Raw genomic sequence first — 24,713 nt, 5'->3', positions numbered from 1 at the left:
CATTTACACACTTAGTCCAGTGGTTGTGGAGCATATGGATCTTGGACCTCCAGAAAGTGTCCACAGCAGGGGTGATTGATAAGTTCATGGCCTAAGGTAGAAGGAGATGAGTTATATAGCTCTCGTTACGTGCAACTCTTTGAGTGATTATGCAGAAAGTTTGAAGTTAATAACTCATCTCCTTCTACCTTAGGCCACTAACTTATCAATCACCCCTGCTGTGGGCACTTTCTGGAGGTCCAAGATCCACATGCTCCAAGACCGCTGGACTAAGTGTGTAAATGTAGGAGGGGACTATGTTGAAAAATAAATGTGCTAGGTTTTCTAAAATTGACTCCTTCTACCCCACGTATAATGAAACAAAGTCTTTGCATAAAATAACTTAGCTTGTTCAGGGAAGCAGACCCTTCTGTAGATTCAGATAGGTTGGAGGTCGAAGGCTGGTTGGTTTAGTTAGTATTTGGGAAACAATACACATTTTCTGTCCCACGGTGAAAGTGAGTGCTCTTGGCTTTCATATCTGATCCAGCCAATCAGCATTCTTAGGAGCTTTGCAAGTGTGCACGTCTGTCATTTCGTGGCATTCCTTACAGCGGACTACACAGCACCAGTGAAATTTGCATTCACACTTTGTCACTCGCATGATGCGGGATGTGTCATAGCCTCGTCCGCAGCACATCACTTCACAACCGTCCATCCCTCGAGAGGTCCTGTTGCACACTCTGCCCGCGGTACCCAGTGAACCTGCCAAATGAAGAATAAAGGTCGCAGGTTCTTATGACACTGGAAACCGGTACAAACAATTCCCTTTGATGTTTAAAAATAACTCCTCACACATGAATAACTTGCAGTGTGCTTCAGAATGCTGAGATATATGAACCATGTTAAATATTACATTTCTACCATTTCTGACTCCAATTCCAATATCTGATTATCATGCAGCTCTCTGATATATGATAATGCAAAAAGATATCAAACTGTGACAGATCATTCTATTTGAATGTGTATGATTAATGAGGCAATTTATCCTGACTTTTCTTGCAAAGTTAAGGTTGGCAGGTAATCCATTATAAAAATTGAGCATTTGCTAAGCTTATTACAATTTAAAATGTTATCTTCCCTTGGAAAGGGACCATGCGCAATTTGATCATAAAAATCTTTTTTAAAATATGTTCAAGAAAGCACAGAGAATATATTGACTGAAAATCTGATTGAATACTTTCCTACACAGGAGATTTTGCTTAGGGCTAGCTGCTTCTCTCTTCCCATGAAGTTACTGTCTTCATGGTGGGCAGTACTTCTGTATTTAGAGGAGCCCTACTCTATAAGTTTTCTCTACAGACATAAGACAATGGCTCACAAAACCCGTCTGCCATTAAAGTATCAAGGAAAAATTACATTTTCTTTCTTCCCAATAATTACAACATTTCAGCATTCCAAAAGGGATCATTGGTTGGTAATAGAGGTTATCAGTCCTCCCTGGCAATTCAGAATATTTCAAGTAATTGTGGGCTGAAAACTGAGAATATGAGACAAACATAAAGTTAAATCTGGTTATTTTACCATGACCACACTGCCTTCAAGATTAGCTATATGATGTAGTTTAAAATTCTTGCCATGTTCTGGTAGAGCTCAGATTAGTTAATATTTAAATTTACTCATATGGGTACTATTTTCTATAATGCAAGCAAAACATGATGGAAATACTGAGCGGGTCACACCACATTTATAGTGGCAGAAACTATATTAGCATTTCAGGTTGATGATTTAACATTACATTCACCTTAAATACCGGCTATTTTTTCCTCATAAATCAAGCAGAATTTTCATCAAATGAATATTTTATATTTCATGTATTCGAAGATATATCATATCTCTAAATACACTACCTGACTTGCTGAGAATTTTCTGTTTATTTGGTATATTTACGACAAGAATTAAATAGAGTCTGTTTATATTAATAACCATGTTCAATTTGACTAAGCACTTCTGCTTGGTCTTATTTTCAGCCAATGTTTGTGTTGAAACATTTCTCCAATCTTTTTAGCACCCATTTTGTATCTGTATTCTTTTTTAATTTCTCAGCCAATATGATCTACCAACTGATATATTGTATTTGGCAGGCACCTGAACAATTTGTTTAGATTTTATTTGATTTAACTAGTATTGGGGAAATTAAGAATTTAAGAATAAATGAAAATCGAATATATCCACAGATGCTGTAGATCTGAAATAAAAACAGAAAATACTAGAAAAGCACCACAGGTCAGGTAGCTTATGTGAAAGGAGAAACTGTTCATGTTTCAAACCTGAGACACTTCATCAAAACTGAGAAAGAGAGAAAGCAAGAGAAAGTGGGGGAGGGGAGTTGTCTGATAGGGTGACATTAAGGGACAACTATCCTCCTTTATCTATGTCATGTGTTGCTGATATTGTACAGTATGTGTAGTCCGGTCCACAGAGACAAATTCCCTTTGAACTTAATCTAAGCTACAAGGAAGGGCCAAACTTCCTCTCATCATTCAAGAATGATGTAACAATTAGTACCCTGGGAATTCCACTCCACCATGAGAAGCAAGGTTTAACTTCAGGTGTACTACTTCATGTAGTATTTTTAGATGCTGTCATGGTATAACTTAATGTGTTGTACCATCATTCAACAAAAATAATTTCCTACAAAAATGGAGCAATCATTTCATAAAACATAATACAGAAAGATTGACGAAGGTCACAGCAGCTAAAAATACTAATTAAGTGGTAAACCTAAAGTTGAACCTTGCTTCTCACAGTGGAGTAGAATTCCCAGGATGCGAATTGCTACATCATTCTTGAACGATGAGAGTAAGTTTGGGCCTTCATTGTGGTTTAGATTAACACACACACACATATGGTTTTAGAAGTCATATAATTAGGTAAATAGAGATCTGTTTTTGGAGAACTGTGTGCAGTCAAGCTTTCTCAATTGATTGTAGTAAAAATACAACTGTATCTGGAAGGTCCAGCTGCTGGAGAATCAGCATCCTTGCATAAACTACACCACAAAGACAAAAGAACACTCCAAGCAACTCCGTGAAAAAGTTATTGAAATGCACAAGCCAGGAAACGATACAAGAAAATTTCCAAGTCACTGAATATTCCTTGGAGTACAGTTAAGCCAATCATCAAGAAATGGAAAGAATATGGCACAGCTGTAAATCTGCCTGGAGCAGGCCATCCTCAAAAACTGAGTGACCATGCAAGAAGGGGACTAGTGAGGGAGGCCACCAAGAGATCTATGACAACGCTGGAGGATTTACAAGCTTCAGTGGCTGAGATGGGAGAGACTGTGCAAACAACAATTGTTGTCTGGGTGCTTCGCCAGTCGCAGCTTTACGGGAGAGTGGCCAAGAGAAAGCCACTGTTGAAAAAAACTCACATGAAATCTCGGCTAGAGTTTTCCAGAAGGCACGTGGGATACTCTGAAGTCAGTTAGAAGGTGGTCTGATAAAACCAAAATTGAGCTTTTTCGACGTCAGACTAAACATTATGCTTGGCAGAAGCCAAACACCACACATAATGAAAAACGCACCATCCCTACCATGAAGCATGGTGGTGGCTGCATCATGCTGTGGGGATGCTTCACTGCAGCAGGCCCTGGAAGGCTTGCGAAGGTAGAGGCTAAGATGAAAGCAGCAAAATACAGAAAACTCCTAGAGGAAAATCTGATACAGTCTGGGACTTGGGAGAAGATTTGTTTTCCAGCAAGCCAATGACCCCAAGCATAAAGCCAAAGCTGCACAGGAATGGCTTAAAGACAACAAAGTTAATGTCTCGGAGTGGTTGAGTCAGAGTCCAAGCCTCAATCTAATTGAGAATTTGTGGCTGAACTTGAAAAGGGCTGTTCACTCATGATCTCTATGAAATCTTACAGAGCTTGAGCAGTTTTGTAAAGAGGAATGGGAGAAAATTGCAGTGTCCAAATGTTGAAGGCTGATAGAGACCTACCCACACAGACTCAAGGCTGTAATTGCTGCCAAAGGTGCATCTACTAAATACTGACCTGAAGGGGGTGAATACTTATGCAATCAACTATTTTGTGTTTTATATTTGTAATTAACTTAGATCACTTTGTAGAGATCTATTTTCACTTTGACATATCAGAGCCTTTTTCTGTTAATTGGTGTCAAAAAAGCCAAATTAAATCCACTCTGATTGAATGTTGTAAAACAATAAACAGCAGAACTCCAAGCAGGTGAATACTTTGATAGGCACTGTATATATACAGTGGATTCCGGTTAAATGGCCCATTGGTTAATCAGGGCAGCCACTAATTTGGGGCAAACTTTTAAAGAACAAAAACTTTAGATGGGATTCCCTTCAGTTATTTCTGACATCATGCTGCTTAATTGGGGCAGAAAACTGTTGCTAAACGGATTCTAGCTAGTGTCAATCGTACACACTAGTGTGGCTTTTAGATGCTACAGTGTGCTTAGAGGGAATGGTTTTTAAGTAACATCACTTGCATGTGTTTGGGTTCAGACTTGACTGATTTTCATCATTGATCATTGGTGAGAAATGGCAGCAAGACAATTCAGAACTCTTTTTGCTCAACGCAGTTTCAAGCATTCAGAAACGGCCAGGAGTGAAATGAAGAATTTGAGGGTATCAACAATCATCTTGAATGTTACAATGAAAGTAAAGATTTAGGGGATGCAATTGTCAGTAACATTGTATGAAGACAGTCCATTACCTGTAGTAGGTTTCTGTGCTGATTTTGTTCATTGCATACACTGAATGAATTCCTTCGTTGATAACTTTTATAGTTCTGGAGTGCTATTGGTAATGTTCTAATTTGTTCTGTATTTAATTTAAATATGTAATTTGTCATTTCATTTGGCATTTTTATACCTTTTTAATTATTTCCATGAAACTTTGGCTAATTGGGGCATCCACTTAATTGATGCAAAGTGTACTTGTCCCAATGTGTCCCAATTAACCAGAAAGCACTGTACATACAGTATATATCAAAATAACTGGACCTTTTGATGAAATAGAATGCTACAGAATTAACAACTGTCCTATCATCAGTTCATTAATAAACATTTATAGCTTCAGATTCTGGAAATATCAGACTTCAATGTTAATAAATATTTGAGTGAATTTTGGACTTTTTTGGAATATTCGTTATATAAAAAGATCAATTTGAAATTGCAGACACAAAACATTTGAGAATTAATAGAAAGGTTTCTCATTTCTCCTGCAGTTTTTATTGAAAAGCTCCAGGAATGTATAAAGCCCTGATGAATGATGAAAACTTGTTAAATTAGAGTAATTAAAGATGACATAAAGAGCAGAGGAAAGGGTGCAGTAACATTCAATTAAACTGACCAGTTACCAATTTTGTGGTGACTTTAGACATGAACACGTGACTACGGAATCCGTTTAGTAATTTATTGTACCTTACATTAAGACAAAAGGCTCAGTGACCTTTGCACTCTAAATCAGTCACATTACCAACCAAGGCTGAACCTGCGATCTTCTATAAACTGCAAGGTTTATTTTTACACATTATTGCTTTTTTTTAAAGGAATGCTTCAATGCTGGTGATGGCTCAAAAGTCTTACCACTTCTGCTGCAATAATAGAATATAAAAGCCAATCACAAGACTGTGATTGTTTGCCAAGCACAGTTGCACTGAACGTTTGTTGTCTTTAGGCAGAGGACATGTAGACATCAGCAATAATAATGTTATTATATATGACTACCAATTAAAATTGGAATCTGAAATGCAGCTGGTTTCTAAATAGTCACACATTAGAGATAATATCAAAATGACCTTCATAAGTGCAAAAGGCATTTGTAATCTCCTAGACTGGATAAAAATTTATATATGAACCTTCTTGTTAGAAGAAAGCAAGGTCACATATCATCTCTGGCTGGGGTATTCAAGGGATGTAGGAGAGTTAGCCTCATTAAAAATGCTAATGAAATTGTTTATATCTGGTGATTACTGAAAAATAACAAACTGAAATGAAAGGAATATATCACAAACCCTACATATACACAGCATTGTACTGTCAATTTATGTAGATATCAATGGAAACAGAATCATAGAACCATAGAACATTACAGCACAGAAACAGGCCTTTTGGCCCTTCTTAGCTGTGCTGAACCATTTTTCCGCCTAGTCCCACTGACCTGCACCTGGACCATATCCTTCTATACACCTCTCATCCATGTATGACAATAACTTGACAATAAGGTACCAATGTATTACTAGGAATATTGAATTCCATTATCAGAGCAATCGCTACGTGGTACAGAGAGGACACTCAACGCTGTGCTTGCCTCCGGGCCATGTGGAAGAAGCCTGAGGTCAGTTTTAATCATGTGCATCCACATTAAGCATGCTGCACCTTGGTCTTGTGGCAGACCATCTATAAGGATACCCTGATGCTTTTGGCTAAGGCATTCACTTGGGCAGTGTATCTGAAGAACTGGCCCCCTGCCCTTGATTGATTTAGCATTGCTACCTTTCTGATTGACGATGGGCCTCGGTGTTGCTGATGCCATCGGTGAATGTAATGCAGCATAGGCACAAAAGATCAATCAGAGAAGTGGTCTCAAACAGATCTATTAACAGTAAGTCCATGTGAGGTGTGAGGAGGATGTATTTGAGCTGAAGATTTGTTGCTGCTGTATTTCAGGACACAACAGAACACTTTTAAGTTCTGTCGTTTACATTGGTCTCTTTCAGCTTTCTGCGTTTTCTTTCTTGTTGCTGACTGGCGGGTTGGGGGTTTAGGCTTTGGAGGTTTGATGCCATTGTGGTTGCCATTGTTAGTTTTTGTGTGAGGGAAGGGCTGGAGACTTGGGGTCTGATGTTGTTGTTGGTGTTTTTCCATATGGGGGATCTGTTAGTTTTTTGTGCACGAGAGAGGGGGTTGGAGGTTGGGGGTTTATGGTTTGATATTCTGGCTACCGTTTCTCGGGTGGGTGATCTGTTAGTTTTGTGCAAGGGAGTGGTTGGGGGTGGGGCTTGGGGTTTGCAAGTTTATGTTTCTTTTTCTTTTTCGTGCGGGGCATGGGGGTGGTTGATGTCTTTTCTTTCAACAACTTTCATTGTTTTTCTGTATTTCATGGCTATCTGGAGAAGATGAGTCTCAGAGTTGTACTCTGCATACATACTTTGATAATAAAATGAACCTTTAAACCTTTGAAATTCATTAATTGAAAAGCAACACTAGAATGCTATAACCATGGGTATATTTTTAATAACCATTTATACTGTAATTTGCAGGCTTTTAAATCGACAAAGTCACAGTTGCTTTAAAGTGCATCTCAAAAACAAATAATTTGTTTTTTATTTAGGATCCATCACTTCATTGTTCTGCTTGCCTTGTAGAATTCTACATTACTCAATGTGCAAAATACTCAGTCAATATAGACTGTTTATAGGCTGCCAGTCTGTTAAGGTGATACTCAGCCAAGGCATTGCAAGCCTGAGTTTCAAAAAAGGATTGTTCAACGTTATTCATCATCATCATGAAAGCAATTCAATGATTTTTATTCTGGTTATTTTTGAAAGGAGAACTCTCAGAGACAATTCATATGTAATGATATCGGGACAAAGACAGGGATTTTGATGTTATGCTTTCTGACAATTGCGATGGAACCATGATGGGCCATTATCTCCTACAACATTGAGAAAGAAATCAGTATTTGTACTGTGTTATAAATGCTCAGTGACTAAAAATTCAACAACTGAATTCTGCAACACTAACATTCCTCACTTTGAGCGGAAGTTTTGATCAGATTAAAAATATTTGATAATGTCCTTAATAGCTGATTTTGGCAGGAACTCACATAACAGTGTTTCACTGGGAAATGTCAGCCAAAGCATCACTGAAGAAGTCGGATTATAGAGTCCTGTGATAGATTTTCAAATTTTGACAGGAGGGCACAGAATAAGAAGAATCAGACTACTTCCAGCAACTGAGGGACCTTGAATGAGTATCGATAAATTTCAAATGAAATTCAAGGGATTTGTAACAGTTGGTTTGGGATATTTCTATGCATTGATAATTGAGAAGTTGTGAAATTCTCTTAGTGCCAGAAATTGAAGCAGAGCATATTGTACAGTTGGCTAAGGTACAAAGGCGCAAAAGAATATGGAAATTGATAAATATTTGAAATTTGTTAGAGAAATCATTTTCTGATAATAATAAAAGTAATTTTTCATTGGCTGGGATAAATTAACTATTCCCTGCTGAAATTCCCATGTAGTAATAACAATAACTTATTTATTGAGTATTTTTCATACAGACAATTTAGTTCAAAGCATTTTATAAAGGGATAAAATACAAACATGAAAATAAAAGATAAAAAGATGTTAGTTAAAAGTAAGGTTAAATAAATTGGGTTTGAGCTTGCGTTTAAAATATAGCTAAGTCAGCATCCCTTATAGTTTTAGATGTGAAATTCCACAGCTTAGGAGCGAGGTTCAAAAAAGCTGATTTGTCAATTAATTTTTGAGGGAGGTTGCTTGAATTTAAGAGCCCAGCAGAAGAAGATCTGAGAGCTCCAGCAGGATTATAAAACAAAAGCAATTCTCTGATGTACCCTGGTCCCAGACCACGGAGAGTTTTAAAAACAAGTAAGAAAACTTTAAAATCAATTCAAAAAGATACAGGAAGCCAATATGGAGCAGCCAGGATGGGAGTGATATGCTTCCTCATCCTAGTTTTAGTTAAAAGTCTACCAGTTGTGTTCCGTGTGAGCTGTAGTTTGTCAATACATTGCTTCGGAAGGCCAGTAAAAAGTCTATTCTATATAAAGGCGTGAATTACTTTTTCAGCATCATTACATGAGAAAAATGGGTGTACATACCTTTGTAACATTTTTTAAGTCATTTTGGTCACTTTCTTCATGAAAAATTGAAAGTTGAAATCTCAGTCAAGGATAACACCCAGGCTTGTTACTTCTGGGTTTACAAGGGGAGCCAAGTTCCCAAGTTTATCAAGAAGTTCATCTCTTTTGGCTTTGGAACCAACCAAAAGTACTTCAATTCTATCTTCAATTAGTTTTAGGAAATCATCGCTCATCTGTTTGTTTATTGCAGCCTTACCGGAAGTTAAAGAAGGTAGGGCGTTATCATCATCAGGCTCAACCGAGATATCACCTGCAGAACTGTGGAGGCCAAGTTTAAACTCCTAAATCTGTAATTGTCATCTAGATTTCACAACACGAAGGACAGGCCTGGGTGGGAAAGGGTTAAACCTAAGATGTTGTTTCATTTTAGAATTACAATTTTCAAGATAGATCCTAATTGGGTGTTAAAAGTTTTCATTTTATACGTACAATATGCCAGTTCTTTGCAATGCTTAGCTCAGGGTGCTAGTATCTTACCAATCTGACTGTGAGATTTGTCTTCGACACATTGCAGTTTTGTCAGGTCAAATGAAAGGTATAAAGAAAGGAAAATCATCAGCAGATGTTGTGGTGTAAAGGTTCCACAGACGTTCTTCATTTTCAACACATTTACTGCTATTTGTATGTAATGAAACTAACAGATGTCACAAAAATACACTCAACACATATCCTTTAAAAGCCATAAATGCCAACTCTTTGTGACTGTCATAAATTTTTCTATAATCTTGTTAGTATGAATTTTAGATTCATAAATATACATTATATATTTGAATCAAACCATTTGCTATTTAAACAAATCTCTAATCTTTTAACATCTTTAATCTTTTAATCTTTTAATCTTGAGTCTTGACGAAGGGTCTCGGCCTGAAACGTCGACTGCACCTCTTCCTAGAGATGCTGCCTGGCCTGCTGCGTTCACCAGCAACTTTTATGTGTGTTGCTTTCTCTAATCTTTTATTTGAATCAATTATTATCTGGAATATTTAATGGTTACTGTTTCCATGGTACTGGCAAACATATCAAGTGTATGTCTTAGAGTCAATTGCCCTTGGCAACCAAGAACATTACAGAAAAAGGGGAAAAAAAAAGGTAAAGCAGGTTCTAATGAAGTAAGATCTTCCTGCCAATCATTAGCTTGCAGTTACATTCTTGCACACATGACAGGAGATTGTAATATGTTCTGATAGATTACCACATGGACTTTAAAGAAAGCAAGCGACTGCCAACAAAAAGTGTGAGTAGAACAAAAGCATGAATTTGCACGACGTTATGCAAACATTTCGAGGGAACACCAGTGTTTGCTTTAGGACTGTAAAATTTGCAGAGATGATTGAGCACTGTATCTTTGCCAAGAATTATACAGACATAACCGCGTGTTGGTATACTGCTCCCGCTGTCAAGACATTACCACCCATGGTTATTCAAGGCAAAATTGCATTAAAGTACAAACTGGTTTCCTTTTTCTCAGCAGCTAGTAAATGTAATATTCAAAACGCAAACAACAGGAATTCTGCAGATGCTGGAAATTCAAGCAACACACATAAAAGTTGCTGGTGAACGCAGCAGGCCAGGCAGCATCTGTAGGAAGAGGTGCAGTCGACGTTTCAGGCCGAGACCCTTCGTCAGGACTAACTGAAGGAAGAGTGAGTAAGGGATTTGAAAGTGGGAGGGGGAGGGGGAGATCCAAAATGATAGGAGAAGACAGGAGTGGGAGGGATGGAGCCAAGAGCTGGACAGGTGATAGGCAAAAGGGATACGAGAGGAACATGGGACAGGAGGTCCGGGAAGAAAGACGGGGTGGGGGGGAACCCAGAGGATGGGCAAGGGGTATGTTCAGAGGGACAGAGGGAGAAAAAGGAGAGTGAGAGAAAGAATGTGTGCATAAAAATAAGTAACAGATGGGGTACGAGGGGGAGGTGGGGCATTAGCGGAAGTTAGAGAAGTCGATGTTCATGCCATCAGGTTGGAGGCTACCCAGGCGGAATATAAGGCGTTGTTCCTCCAACCTGAGTGTGGCTTCATCTTTACAGTAGAGGAGGCTGAACACCTACGCTCTGTCCGCCAGAGAAAGCAGGATCTCCCAGTGGCCACACATTTTAATTCCACATCCCATTCCCATTCTGACATGTCTATCCACGGCCTCCTCTACACACATTCTTTCTCTCACTCTCCTTTTTCTCCCTCTGTCCCTCTGAATATACCTCTTGCCCATCCTCTGGGTCCCCCCCCCTCCTTGTCTTTCTTCCCGGACCTCCTGTCCCATGATCCTCTCATATCCCTTTTGCCAATCACCTGCCCAGCTCTTGGCTCTATCCCTCCCCCTCCTGTCTTCTCCTATCATTTTGGATCTCCCCCTCCCCCTCCAACTTTCAAATCCCTTACTCACTCTTCCTTCAGTTAGTCCTGATGAAGGGTCTCGGCCTGAAACATCGACTGCACCTCTTCCTACAGATGCTGCCTGCCCTGCTGCGTTCACCAGCAACTTTTATTAAATATTCAAAAGGTGGGTTCTTGTAAGTTGGAATAACAGAACCTTGAAGTTAAATAATTTTGCTGGCTGTGTCCTTCCCACAGTTACTGTCTGTGATCACACTAAGTCCATATGATTCTGATCTGAATGCAAAGAGGTTCATGCTGGTGGCCCAAACCATCCTGGATTGCTGTGGCACAGTGTAGCAATAGCAGAGCATCCAGCAACTCTCCAAAGAAGCCCTACTCTGAAAATGCTGGCAGGAAAGTACTGGCAGGCAACATGGCATTGCACCAGCTTTGCTGGTTATTATTACCTCTGAAGTTTTTAAAAGTCCCCAGAAAATATATTTAAATAATTAAAATGAAAAGAATTTGCCTAAAGTTTTTTTCTATGTGAAGGACTCCCGATTCCAATGAGGTGATGAATCCCACATCAAGGAGGCAGGAGGAGAGAAAGCAGCGCGCCGCGCGTGCACAGCCCTCTGGTGAAAAATGATATTGTATCCGTTAAATAGGGGCCATGAACAATTCTGATTTGATGGAGAGGGACTTGAAAGCACAGAGGAACATCTCGAAAAATTTCTGAAACGCTTGTTCGCTGCTGTCGTTACTGTGTGGTCGGGAATCTTTCGGAGGGAAGGCCTCAAAATCCCCGGCTTTGCCTGCTGTCGGCAACCGAGAAGGAGGTCGAATCATTCGGACAGAGATGGCGCTCAGTACTCGGTGTCGGAGAGCTGATCAGAGCTCAAAGTTTTTGGGTGACTCAGAGTCGGATTGTGGTCGGTATGGCAGGGGGAGTTTTTCTTCCTTCTCCCGTCTGCATGAGATGTGGGACATTTGAGAGACTTTGAACTTTTTACTGTGCTCATGGACTTTTTCATCAAGTTATGATATTGTTGCACTGTTGTAACTATATGTTATAATTATGTGGTTTTGTTAGTTTTTTTCAGTCTTGGTCTGTCCTGTGTTTTGTGATATCACACCGGAGGAAATATTGTATCATTTCTTAATGCATGCATTACTAAATGACAATAAAAGAGGACTGAGTGTCTTCATAATGTAATCTAATCTAAAAAAAGTTGGAGTTCCACTTCTGAGCAGAGCAAAGTCATAGACCTGGTTCAGAACAGCAGCATATGTAAATGCTGGCACAGAACTCCCAGATTGCTTCCTCCTAAATGGGTAAATGTTAACATTTTTCTTTTGTAATGTTGTCCTTTACCAAGAAGATCCAGGCGTATTTCATCAAGGGAAACTCGCTGTTGCAACATACACAAAATGCTGGAGGAGCTCAGCAGGCCAGGCAGCATATAGGAAACGAGCACAGTCGACGTTTACTGCCAAAGGGTTTGGCCGGAAACATCGACTGTACTTTTTCCATAGGTGCTGCCTGGCCTGATGAGTTCCTCCAGCATTTTGTGTGTGTTATCTGCACGCATGCAGAACTCGTTGACTTTATTACTGCACGCATGCAGAGCTCGTTGACTTTATTCTGCACGCATGCAGAACTCATTGACTTTATTCTGCACGCATGCAGAACTCGTTGACTTTATTAACTTTGCCTCCAACTTTCACCCTGCCCTCAAGTTTACCTGGTCCATTTCCGACACTTCCCTCCCCTTTCTAGATCTTTCTGTCTCTGTCTCTGGAGACAGCTTATCCACTGATGTCTACTATAATCCTACTGACTCTCACAGCTATCTGGACTATTCCTCTTCTCACCCTGTCTCTTGCAAAAACGCCATCCCCTTCTCGCAATTCCTCCGTCTCCGCCGCATCTGCTCTCAGGATGAGGCTTTTCATTCTAGGACGAGGGAGATGTCTTCCTTTTTTAAAGAAAGGGGCTTCCCTTCCTCCACTATCAACTCTGCTCTTAAACGCATCTCCCCCATTTCACGTACATCTGCTCTCACTCCATCCTCCCACCACCCCACTAGGAATAGGGTTCCCCTGGTCCTCACCTACCACCCCACCAGCCTCCGGGTCCAACATATTATTCTCCGTAACTTCCGCCACCTCCAACGGGATCCCACTACTAAGCACATCTTTCCCTCCCCCCCCCCTGCATTCCGCAGGGATCGCTCCCTACGCAACTCCCTTGTCCATTCGTCCCCCCCATCCCTCCCCACTGATCTCCCTCCTGGCACTTATCCGTGTAAGCGGAACAAGTGCTACACATGCCCTTACACTTCCTCCCTTACCACCATTCAGGGCCCCAAACAGTCCTTCCAGGTGAGGCAACACTTCACCTGTGAGTCGACTGGGGTGATATACTGCGTCCGGTGCTCCCGATGTGCCTTTTATATATTGGCGAGACCCGACGCAGACTGGGAGACCGCTTTGCTGAACATCTACGCTCTGTCCGCCAGAGAAAGCAGGATCTCCCAGTGGCCACACATTTTAAGTCCACATCCCATTTCCATTCTGACATGTCTATCCACGGCCTCCTTTACTGTAAAGATGAAGCCACACTCAGGTTGGAGGAACAACACCTTATATTCCGTCTGGGTAGCCTCCAACCTGATGGCATGAACATTGACTTCTCTAACTTCTGCTAATGCCCCACATCCCCCTCGTACCCCATCTGTTATTTATTTTTATACACACATTCTTTCTCTCACTCTCCTTTTTCTCCCTCTGTCCCTCTGAATATACCTCTTGCCCATCCTCTGGGTCCCCCCCCCTTGTCTTTCTTCCCGGGCCTCCTGTCCCATGATCCTCTCGTATCCCCTTTTGCCAATCACCTGTCCAACTCTTGGCTCCATCCCTCCCCCTCCTGTCTTCTCCTATCATTTTGGATCTCCCCCTCCCCCTCCAACTTTCAAATCCCTTACTCACTCTTCCTTCAGTTAGTCCTGACGAAGGGTCTCGGCCTGAAACGTCGACTGTACCTCTTCCTACAGATGCTGCCTGGCCTACTGTGTTCACCAGCAACTTTGATGTGTGTTGCTTGGATTTCCAGCATCTGCAGATTTTCTCCTGTTTGTGTTGCATCTCATCTTGTTCAGCCCTTGTCCAAGTCTTCAATAGATACAGTTAATGGATAGTGAGGAAGTCTGCAGAAAACCCAGGCAACACACACAAAATGCTGGAGGAGGCAGGCAGCATCTATGGAAAGGAGTAAACAGTTGATGTTTCGTCTGAGATCCAGAAATGTCGACTGTTTACTCTCTTCCATGGGTGCTGCCTGGCTTGCTGAGTTCCTCCATCATTTTGTGTGCGTTGCTTCGAGTTTGTGAATTTATTTAACTTTAGCACACTGTGTGATTACTGAACCTAAACTATTACCATGGCAAACATAACATGAAATGGTATAGAGAATGGAAGGATTTCACAACTAATTTTAATTTAACACTTTCCCCTCCACCCTAAATACTCTCAAAATTGGAGCAGACTCAATGGGCAGATGACCTAATTCTGCTCTGTGTCGTATGTCTTATGGTCTAAAGCTTTTATTAGGATGTAATATTTTGGAACTATAAATTTTATGAAAACTGGCACAATGTCAATTAATCTGTTATGGGACACTGAGGAATTATATAATGGATCTAACCAGCAAAACATATAGAGTCTATTTTCTGCTTTAATTGAATTCTTTCCTTAAAGCATCATGAGCACGGGCTCCCTTGTTTTCCTTCTTTATAATACAAGAACTGACATTTACTGGAGCAAAAATACTTCATGCTGTTCCATTTTTGTCTGCTCCATTATTGCCAAAGAAGTCTGAAAACTGGTTCTGTAGTGAATGCAGAGATACTTACTATTTTGCCAAGTACTATACTAGGCTGAAGACTAAAGCCCAATTTATTCTTCTGCGTCAAATGTATGCTGTAAGTACTGTGTACCCTATGCCATAACCTACGCTGTAGGGTGACGAGCACCTCCCCAAAAATGTAACTCGTGCGTCACGGCGATGCAGACCGCAACAATTGTGATTGGTCCGCTTGGTAGCATCGCATTTCTGGTTGCTTTTCTCCGCCGTGTCTGTACACTGATGCAAAATAAATGGTTGGAAACGATGAACCAAATCGTCAAATCTACCTGCCGACATCTGAAACTATTTGAAATGCATTTCCTCATCCATGTCTCTCACGAAGAAACTCAACACAGTGGCATAGAAACCCCACCGCCAAAAGCGACACAGACACAACTACTCATGCTCGCTACGGCGTAGGGCTACACAAAAGTATAAATCAGACCTACGGCGAAGACCGTACGCACGTATAAATCAGCCTTAATAGTAGTAAATGACCCTGCTGTCTATATTTATTCTTGCACCTTTGATCCATCACCTCTGTGATTACTGACCCATTTACCAACTCCTGGCTATGCCCTTCTCAAGGTTTAAGATTTTCATTCTATTTTCAAATGCCTCACTGATTTTATCTGCCCTATTTCTCTGATCTCACCAATCAAAGAATCATTATTTGTTTAGTTACACTATCAAGATATGGCTGGATTTATGGTCATTTTACTAATCCAGAAATTTAGGAGCCTGGACCAATGATCTAGGGACATGTCTTCATTCTATTATTAAAACTAAGGATTTTAAATTCAATTAAATATTTAAAAGGAGATCTGCAATGAGAAAATTAGGAAGAGCAATAGTGATCTCTTGAACATCATGTTTGTTAATCTACTTGATGGATGGAAACTGTTAACAACTGTCTGAAATGTTCTTTCAAGCCACTAATTCAAGAACAATTAAGGATGGCACAATTGTTGACCTTTTTGCGATGCCCACATCCTGTGAATGAATAAAAAAAATGTTGGCCTTTTGTTTATCTTTCAAACGCAGCCAGCTCCATCATGGACACTAGCCTCCCTAGCATCAAGCACACCTTCAAAACGAGATGCCTCAAAAAGATGGCATCCATCATTAAAGATCCCCATCACCCCAATGTGCTCTCTTCTTATTACTACCATCAGCGAGGAGGTACAGGAGTCTAAAAACACACACGATATTTTAGGAACAGCTCCTTCCCCTCTGCTATCAGATTCCCCTCACCATGAACACTACCTCACTCTTTTTGCTGTCTTTATGCACCATTTATTTAATTTAATTATGAAGGGATTTGGCCCAAAACATCGACTGTACTTTTTTCTATAGATGCTGCCTTGCCTGCTGAGTTCCTCTAGCATTTTGTGTGTGTTGCTTGGATTTCCAGCATCTGCAGATTTTCTCTTGCTTATAAATCTCGTTACCTGTTCTTCCTTTAAGACATTTTTAAAAGTGTTATCCTTTTGAACTAGCTTTTGGTCCCTTATCTAATATCTTGGATGTTATCAGGTGTAATCACTTGTCTGATAATACTTCAGTGAACTTCCTTAGATGGTAGATTAAACAGGTTATGTAAGTAGGAAGTCTTTTGCGAAGAATGGAGCAATTTCTTCTTGCTTCTATTTTCTGCAAACTTTACTTCACCCTGGTTAGATTCAGCATGCTTTTAATGTAGTTTGTGGTTGAGTTAATCTTTCTCTCTGAACACTCTTAATGCACCAATATTATTTTTCCATTTGGTGCTCTGAAATATAATTTGAATTACTGCTATATCAAGCTTATTAAAGCCATCAGCTTGTACCTCAATTTAATTGAAATTGTCACGATACTTTTATTTCACTGAACTCAAGAATAATAACTGCTAATTATTTCCACAATATGAACAGAAAAAGAATGAGAAACACACACAAACTGCTGGAGGAACTCAGCAGGCCAGGCAGTATCTATGGAAATGAATAAACAGTGGACGTTCCAGACCGAGACCTTTCATCAGGACTGGAAAGAAAGTGCAGTCAGAGTAAGAAGGTGGGAGGAGGGGAGGAAGAAGTACAAGGTGGAGGTGATAGGTGAAACTGGGGGGGGGGGAGTGAAGTAAAGAGCTAGGAAGTTGATTGGTGAATGAGATACAGGGCTGGAGAATGGGGACTCTCATTGGAGAGAACAGAAGACCATGGAAGAAAGGGAAGGTGGAGGAGAACCAGAGGGAGGCGATGGGCAGCTAAGGAGATAAGGTGAGAGAGGGAAACATGAAGGGGGAATGGTGAAGGGAGGTGTGGAAGCAATTACTGGAAGTTCGAGAAATCCATGTTCATGCCATTAGGTTGGAGGCTACCCAGGCAGAATATAAGGTGTTGCTCCTCCAACCTGAGTGTGGCCTCACCGTGGCAATTGAGGAGGCCATGGACTGACATTTTGGAATGGGGAGTAGAATTGAAATGGGTTGCCACCGGGAGATCCTGCTTTTTGTGGTGGACAGAGCAAAGGTGCTTGGGTGAAAAGAATGATGATCATCTAGAGTTATTTTGTTGTAATAGGGGATGTTCAAGGAATGGTAACGATGTTAACGTCTGAATAGATTTATAATTTCAGTGCTAATGCACTGGTTCAGTCTTAAATGAGGGTGTAACATGAGTAGTTGTAGTCATAATGATTTTACATTCAATAAATTGTGAATGGACAAATTACCTGCTTCCCTGTCCATTACGCAATAATCTGGAGAGCTTTCAAAATACACCAGGTCATTCTTTGTTGGTTTTTTAAAGTTCTTGTCTGCTACAGTAAATCCCGTCCCATCTTGGTTCATGATCACCTGAATAGCTCCATTGTACTTTCTCCGCAGGTAGCTGCCAGTTTTTTGAAAGTCTGCCATGGCAAGCCAGCAGGTTCGCAAAGTACATGATCCGCTAACTCCGTGGCATTTACACTCAAGCTTCAGGAAACGTTTTACAGCCTAAAGGGAAAATAACACAGTATCTTCAGTACACACCAATAATATCAATTCACTAACTACATCAGCAACAACCGTCATCATCATCGTCATCATGTGCCATGTCACATGACATGGGCAATCATGGTCTTTGACCATTATTGCTCTTGGCAAATTTTTCAACAGAAGTGGTTTGCCATTGCCTTCATCTGGGCAGTAACTTTACAAGACAGGTGACTCCAGCCATTTTTAATACTTCTCAGAGCTTGTCTGCCTGGCGTCAGTGATAAGCACCAGCTGCTCCTATGACCATCCATCGCATGCTGCCATGGCACCTTGTGACCCTGATTTGAGGGCTAAACAAGCACTACAACCTTGCCCAAGGGTGACCTGCAGGTTAGCGGAGGGAAGAAGCACCTTACATCTCCTTTGGTAGAGATGTATCTCCACCCCGCCACCAGCAACAATAATCATTAAGTAACTGCTCCTGGATGAACCAGGGTCAATGTTCATTAAGACTGTTGATCCTCAGATTTAGAGAAAGTTTGACAAGGTTGATTTCTAGATACTGTTTCCTTTAGCTGGAGATTTCAATGGACATTAATTCATCGATGAGCAATTTAATGTTAATGTGGGGAAATTTTGTAATGGCCATTATAAAATCTTAGGAACTGTCTGCCTCTGTGATTGTTCAGTTATTCATTTCAAGGCTGAGAGCAATAGACTGTTGGAATTGGGACTTGGGGTTGAGGAGACAAAATGGACTTTAAGCACTATTATATATGATCTTAGTAGACACTGATGCAGGCTTAAGTTTGGTGACCTCAGCCACAAATTACTCTGAATCTTAATTATTTCCAAATAGATACAACATGGTTGTAATTTTTTTTACTGAATGTATGTGTGAAAATTTAAAAGATAGTTTTGCACAGTTGTAGGTCTTTAGGGATCTCTACCTTAGGTAGTTCTGGAAGCTCTGTTTTCTCGCATACTTAAGGCTAAGATTAATTTATATTTGTTAACGTATAAGAACTTCAGATGAGGCAGGTAAGTGGACTTGAACATAGGCACAGCCACAACCTAACCGAACAGCAAATTAGGGATGCAGAGAGGGTGAAAGACCTACTCCTGCGTCTATTTTTTCTTATGTGTTTTTCCTGGATTAGTCAAGGTATATTGTGTGGATGAAAATAGATGTGTTTTACCCTTTAATCCAAACTTGTTGTACTTAACTTGGAGCCTTGACCTTGACTTTCAGCACCTGATCTAAGGAAAGGCAATGCCAATAATCCAGTATTTTAAAACCTGTGTCTATTGCTTCCATGATTAATGCATTATAGCATTTCTGAATTATAGCAAAATTGCTTTTATTTTCGTTTTGCAATTTAGAGGAGGCTGCTTCCTGATCCCAAATCAAATACGACATGTGCAAGTTCCATATTTACAAAGAACTTTCAAACAAGAATGGACCCACCTTTCTACCGGCTCGGTTATTATGCAGGTTCATCAGTGCCCTGGCATCCTTTCCTTTCTTCTCCTTTGCATCCACAAATGCTTTAGCAAAACTAATTCCATAGTCAATGTTATCACTGCATCCGCCCCAGTCAAAAGTTCCCTTGCTGTCCTTGGAGGTACCTTTCTTTTGGGGATCACAAGAACAGGAGCTGAGCTCCCCCTGACTACAGGCTCTTGTTATGGCGAATACAACTCCAGCAGAAGAGATGGCATAAACAAAGGCAGCTTCTCTGCTACCTGTACAAGGCAACAAAGGGTAATTGATTAACAAGTCTATTGATGCACAGAACCGTTAGAACAACAATGGAGGATATGGCTTCCAGTGGACTTCATACAATTTATATCCATTTGAAATTACATCAGAGAAAGAATTTTCATTTCAATAGTGTTATCCCCAGCAGAACAGTTCACTGAAAGTTACTCCAGATGATTAAGGTAATTTATTAACAATATCATGCTAATTGTCTGGAGAAACCTTATTCATATACCATTAATTTCAAACAATGAAAATTAAACATTTAAAGATATAAAAGTACATAAAACATCAACAATAACAAAGCAAAGTAAAATAATTTATTATCATCAAAATATGCTACCGTATATTGAGTTTCATTTTCTTACAGGCATTTACAGGAAAAAGGAAAGACATTAGAATTTTATGAAAACTATGCATAAACAAAGACTGACAGAAAACTAATGTGTAAAAGAAGATGAACTGTGTAAATAAAAATAATACTGGGCATGAGTTATAAAGAATTCTTGAATGTTAGCTCGCAGATTGTAGATGCTGAGGATGTTCTACGAGTCTGTGGTGGCCAGTGCTATCATGTTTGCTGTAGTGTGCTGGGGCAGCAGGCTGAGGGTACCAGACACCAACAGAATCAACAAACTCATTCTTAAGGCCAGTGATGTTGTGGGGATGGAACTGGACTCTCTCACAGTGGTGTCTGAAAAGAGGATGCTGTCTAAGTTGCATGCCATCTTGGTCAATGTCTCCTCATCCACTACGTAATGTACTGGGTGGGCACAGGAGTACATTCAGCCAGAGTCTCATTCCTCCAAGATGCAGCACAGAGCGTCATAGGAAGTCATTCCTGCCTGTGACCATCAAACTTTACAACTCCTCCCTTGGAGGGTCAGACACCCTGTGCCGATAGGCTGGCCCTGGATTTATTTCATAATTTACTGGCATAATTTACATATTACTATTTAACTATTTATGGTTCTATTACTATTTATTATTTATGGTGCAACTGTAACGAAAACCAGTTTCCCCCGGGATCAATAAAGTATGACTATGACTATGACTATGACTAATCAGTAACCTCTTACATGCCAATTCGTCACCACCTTTAATTCAGCCAACAGTGGTATTGCCAGCACACTTAAATACAGCACTGAAGCTGTACTTAGTCTCACAGCCATAATACAAAGTAATAGAAGATGTAAATTAATGTAAATTAAATGTAATTAATTAATTAATGTAATTAATAATTAATGTAATAATAATTAACGTAAATGTAATAACCATCAGAATTCAAATTACTCTGCAATATTTACAGAGTATTAGGAAAATCCTTACTGCTAGGGATTAATGGAAAACTTAGTAGTAAACTTTCTATTGCTTTGACTACCTGAACCACTCAAAAGCCTTATTCACTTGTGGCTTACTTGCAGCTTGATGCATACTTATTTCAAATATAACACAGTTAGGGTAACGCTTGTACTGAGGTCAGGCAGCATCTACTACTGATGCTCAACCTGCTGTGTGTGCCCACCAATCTAGCCAATCATTCAAAAATTTTACCATTTCTGTGCAGCTTACATCATTCAGTAATAACCAAAAGTATTAATTCTGAGCACTTGCTCCTCATCAGGGGAAAGATGTTCTATTAATTTCTAGCTTCAATTGAGAAATCATTATAGTTAACTACAATAGTTCCATAAATAAAGTTTTCACAGTACAATTAAGAACCCATTGTGTCTAAAAGTTGAATATCATTAATTGAATCAGGGATTGAGAGAATTCCTCAACAGATTAGGCAGTGTTTGAGGAGAAAGAAACCAATTTAATATTTCAGGATAATGACCTTACATCAAAAAATCTTTAATATGATTTTTTATAAAAATTGAGTTAACCACATAACCAAGTTTATAGTTATGTTGAGTACAAAGATAACTTTCTTCACAAAAGAATCATATTTCAGCCCTTGGAAAGAATTGGACATACTAAAGCTTTTTCTGGTGGTTTGAGATAATCCAACATGTAACAGACTTTTACAATCTTGACAAGCGCAAATTCATTCTCCTAACTTTTTAATGGATATGACAGTGAGTTAGCACACTTGAGAACAAAACTCCACCCTGGCTAACTTTACTGTGACTGAGACAAACAGTACTGGTAACAGTGTAACGTGGCCAATTAGGGTGTCATTATGTTTCTTGGCTTTCTTTTTGAACTCCAGCTCTACAAAGACCACATTACAGAAATGACTTATCAGGGCGGTTATGGGGAAGGGAAAGTACATTTCAGAACATGTCCTCTGCAGATTCTGTAATTTACTTACTTCTGAGCATGACTCTACCAAATAGTGTGTGGTCTCGGTCCAATGTATTACAGTTCCAGCGGTGATGGCGGAATTGATGTTGACATTCTGCGATCCATTCTTTGGCTCCATCTCCAATTGACTGCATTGTATCAGGGTGCTTATGACAAAGCTGTCGCTGTCTGCTCACCAAACCTGGGATATTGTCACAAATTACCCGAGTTCCAAGGGCACCCATGTACCTGCCAGGGTTGGTAAAGATAACCAGAGACTGCCATGTTCAAGGTATTCCATGTATTGTTCAATAATGATGAACATCTACTTACGTCTCCTTCACTCCCCTTCCACTCCACCCTCACACCCTCCTCTTCTTCCTCTTTTCCTTTCCTCTTCCCCACTCCATTCCATACACCCGCTCCTTCTGATGAATGAAAAATGATCAACTCTCAAAAGCATCAATGCCTGTTTTCATATGTATAGTGTATCTCATTGAACCAGCAAAGTGGTTGGTGGGTATGTACTTAGGGACGATTTCATGCCCATAATACAACATAAATTCTTGATGTAGCCAATCTAGCTAATCATTCAAAAATTCTACCATTTCTATGCAGCTACATTAGTTAGTAATAACCAAAAGTATTAATTCTAAGCATTTGCTCTGCATCAGGGGAAAGATGTTCTTCTAATTTCTAGCTTCATTTGTGAAATATAATTTATTCCCCATTTTCTCCAGATTGACGAATAAAATCCAATAAATCCTTGGCCATTAAGCCCAATAGCTGATACGATATTTAGATGGAACCTTGACATTGATTGAGTGATCCCTCTGTAGCCACTGCTTGGCAATTCTCATGGATTGCCTCATCTAAGCTGCAGCTCAAGCATTTCAGCTTTCTATGCTTCTCCTGCAGGAGTATGTGGACTAAACAGAGTTAATTCTGATGTGTTTGTGTAATGGCACTGAGGCACAAGGGCTCTAGAAAACCATTACATTAACAAAGCCAACGCAGTTGTTCAATGTACACGAGAGATTCTGCAGATGCAACACACACCAGGGGAGCTTCGTACCTGGTTCCCTCAATGGATCCTCTCTCCTTATCAAGTCAGACGTTTACCTAGTAGACCTCTAAAATGTCCACCTGTAATCAAGTGCTGATTTTGAATACGTATCAATAAGCATTTGTTGATGATTTGTTCATAATTGAGTGAACAGGGTACTATTTAAGAACTGACTTAGTTTAAAAGTCATTACATCAGCATCATAGGATCTGGCCATCTTTATTTTCATCTGTTGATCAATAAAGATTACATAAAAGAAAAAACACACTAGATGAATGTAGCTTTAGATATCTAAAATCTGTTGTGGTTAATGTTTATCTCAAAACTAGAGTCCAAAATAATTGAAATGTTTCTGGGAAGGTATTAGGAATAAACTAAAATCTAAAAATAAATATAAGGCTTCCTTTGCTTATGAAATATGGAATATGGGTAATGATACAAAATTGATGCCCTTAAAGAAATAATTTTGATTCTCTTTAGTTATATCAAGAAAGTGTCAAAGAAAAAGTGGCAGTGTCTATTCTCTGGCCAGATGAGGTGGGTGGAAAAAGCACAATGTTGGGTAATCTGGAGACCGCCATTTGCATGTCTGGACTTCCAGTAACTCACAAAGGGCATAACGGAGAACTCTCACTTACACGAACATTTCCTATTCATTCAGGAGGGGGAAGTGAATTTTCAAACAGAAAATACTTTGGCATCCTCAAGGCATTATTTTATTCCGATACTCAATGTGAGCAAGGCTAGTCTTTATTCCTCACCAGTTGCTTTGAGAGATGTGGTGCAGCCGGCTTTCTGGAATTGCTATAGCCTGTCCTGCAAAGTGATGCCGAAGCCGTTTTTGTTTAACTCGGAAACTTAGGTATTTAATGCCAATGAACTAAAAACGACCAACGGTTTTGGGCATTATACAACAGCAAAACTCTCGAATCAAAGCATTTCGACAGTCCAACAAATTAGACTAATCCGCCAGAAATAGATCTCCAGCGCTCTCTCCCCCGGTAAAGCCAAAACCGTGCTAACATCTGAAAACAGGCGTCAAACTTTTCAATTTCCGGGTTACAAAGCATGAAGCTTCATGCTATTACGTGAAATAACCATTCATTCGATGATAGGAATTGAATTAATATATGACAAGAAACTTAATTCGTTCCTAGTTCACAAAAGTGGGGAATAGGTTAACAGCGCTTCAAGTGAAGACATCATAAAATAAGTTATAACACACTCCGCCACAAAATGTAAGTTTTACCAAGTGCCCCCCACCCCCAGAAAGGAGATGCAGCCGCGAAGAAACTCGAGACATTTCCTAGTGTGAGACCTAAACTATCAGGTGCTTATACCGCAGTTATTGGGTGTTAGACACACGTCGTATCGCTTAGCGCATGGTATTTGTTGTTATTCTTGAAATTCTGGCCGATTGAATAACTTACCACCATGACGAGTAAACTCGAGGTGCGATCCACGAAACGATCAAAGGCAGGGACAGCCAGAATGCGGAGTTCAT

The 24,713-nt window shown here is 39.9% G+C and overlaps 1 protein-coding gene across 1 annotated transcript; it reads right to left on the bottom strand.

Moving 5' to 3' along the window:
* Positions 1 to 514: 514 nt before the first annotated feature.
* Positions 515 to 24,713, bottom strand: wnt2 (wingless-type MMTV integration site family member 2). Its single transcript, XM_072269293.1, has 5 exons — positions 24,640 to 24,713; positions 22,172 to 22,392; positions 19,564 to 19,841; positions 17,849 to 18,113; positions 515 to 744 (listed from the first exon to the last, which is right to left on the bottom strand). The coding sequence occupies exons 1-5, from the start codon at positions 24,711 to 24,713 to the stop codon at positions 515 to 517; spliced, it is 1,068 nt and encodes a 355-aa protein (XP_072125394.1).

Source organism: Mobula birostris, chromosome 9, assembly GCF_030028105.1.
Source record: "Mobula birostris isolate sMobBir1 chromosome 9, sMobBir1.hap1, whole genome shotgun sequence".
NCBI lineage: Eukaryota > Metazoa > Chordata > Chondrichthyes > Myliobatiformes > Myliobatidae > Mobula > Mobula birostris.
The sequence above is the reverse complement of the archived record's forward strand: the minus strand, read 5'-3'. Positions and strand labels throughout refer to the sequence as shown.

Excerpts from the sequence above, each read along its gene's own strand:
- wnt2 (XM_072269293.1), bottom strand. The coding sequence starts at position 24,713 with ATGAACTCCGCATTCTGGCTGTCCCTGCCTTTGATCGTTTCGTGGATC. Across the intron at positions 18,114-19,563 it reads ATAACCGAGCCGGTAGAAAG|GCTGTAAAACGTTTCCTGAA; the intron begins GTGGGTCCATTC and ends TTTTCCCTTTAG. Across the intron at positions 745-17,848 it reads CGTAATGGACAGGGAAGCAG|GTTCACTGGGTACCGCGGGC; the intron begins GTAATTTGTCCA and ends TTCATTTGGCAG.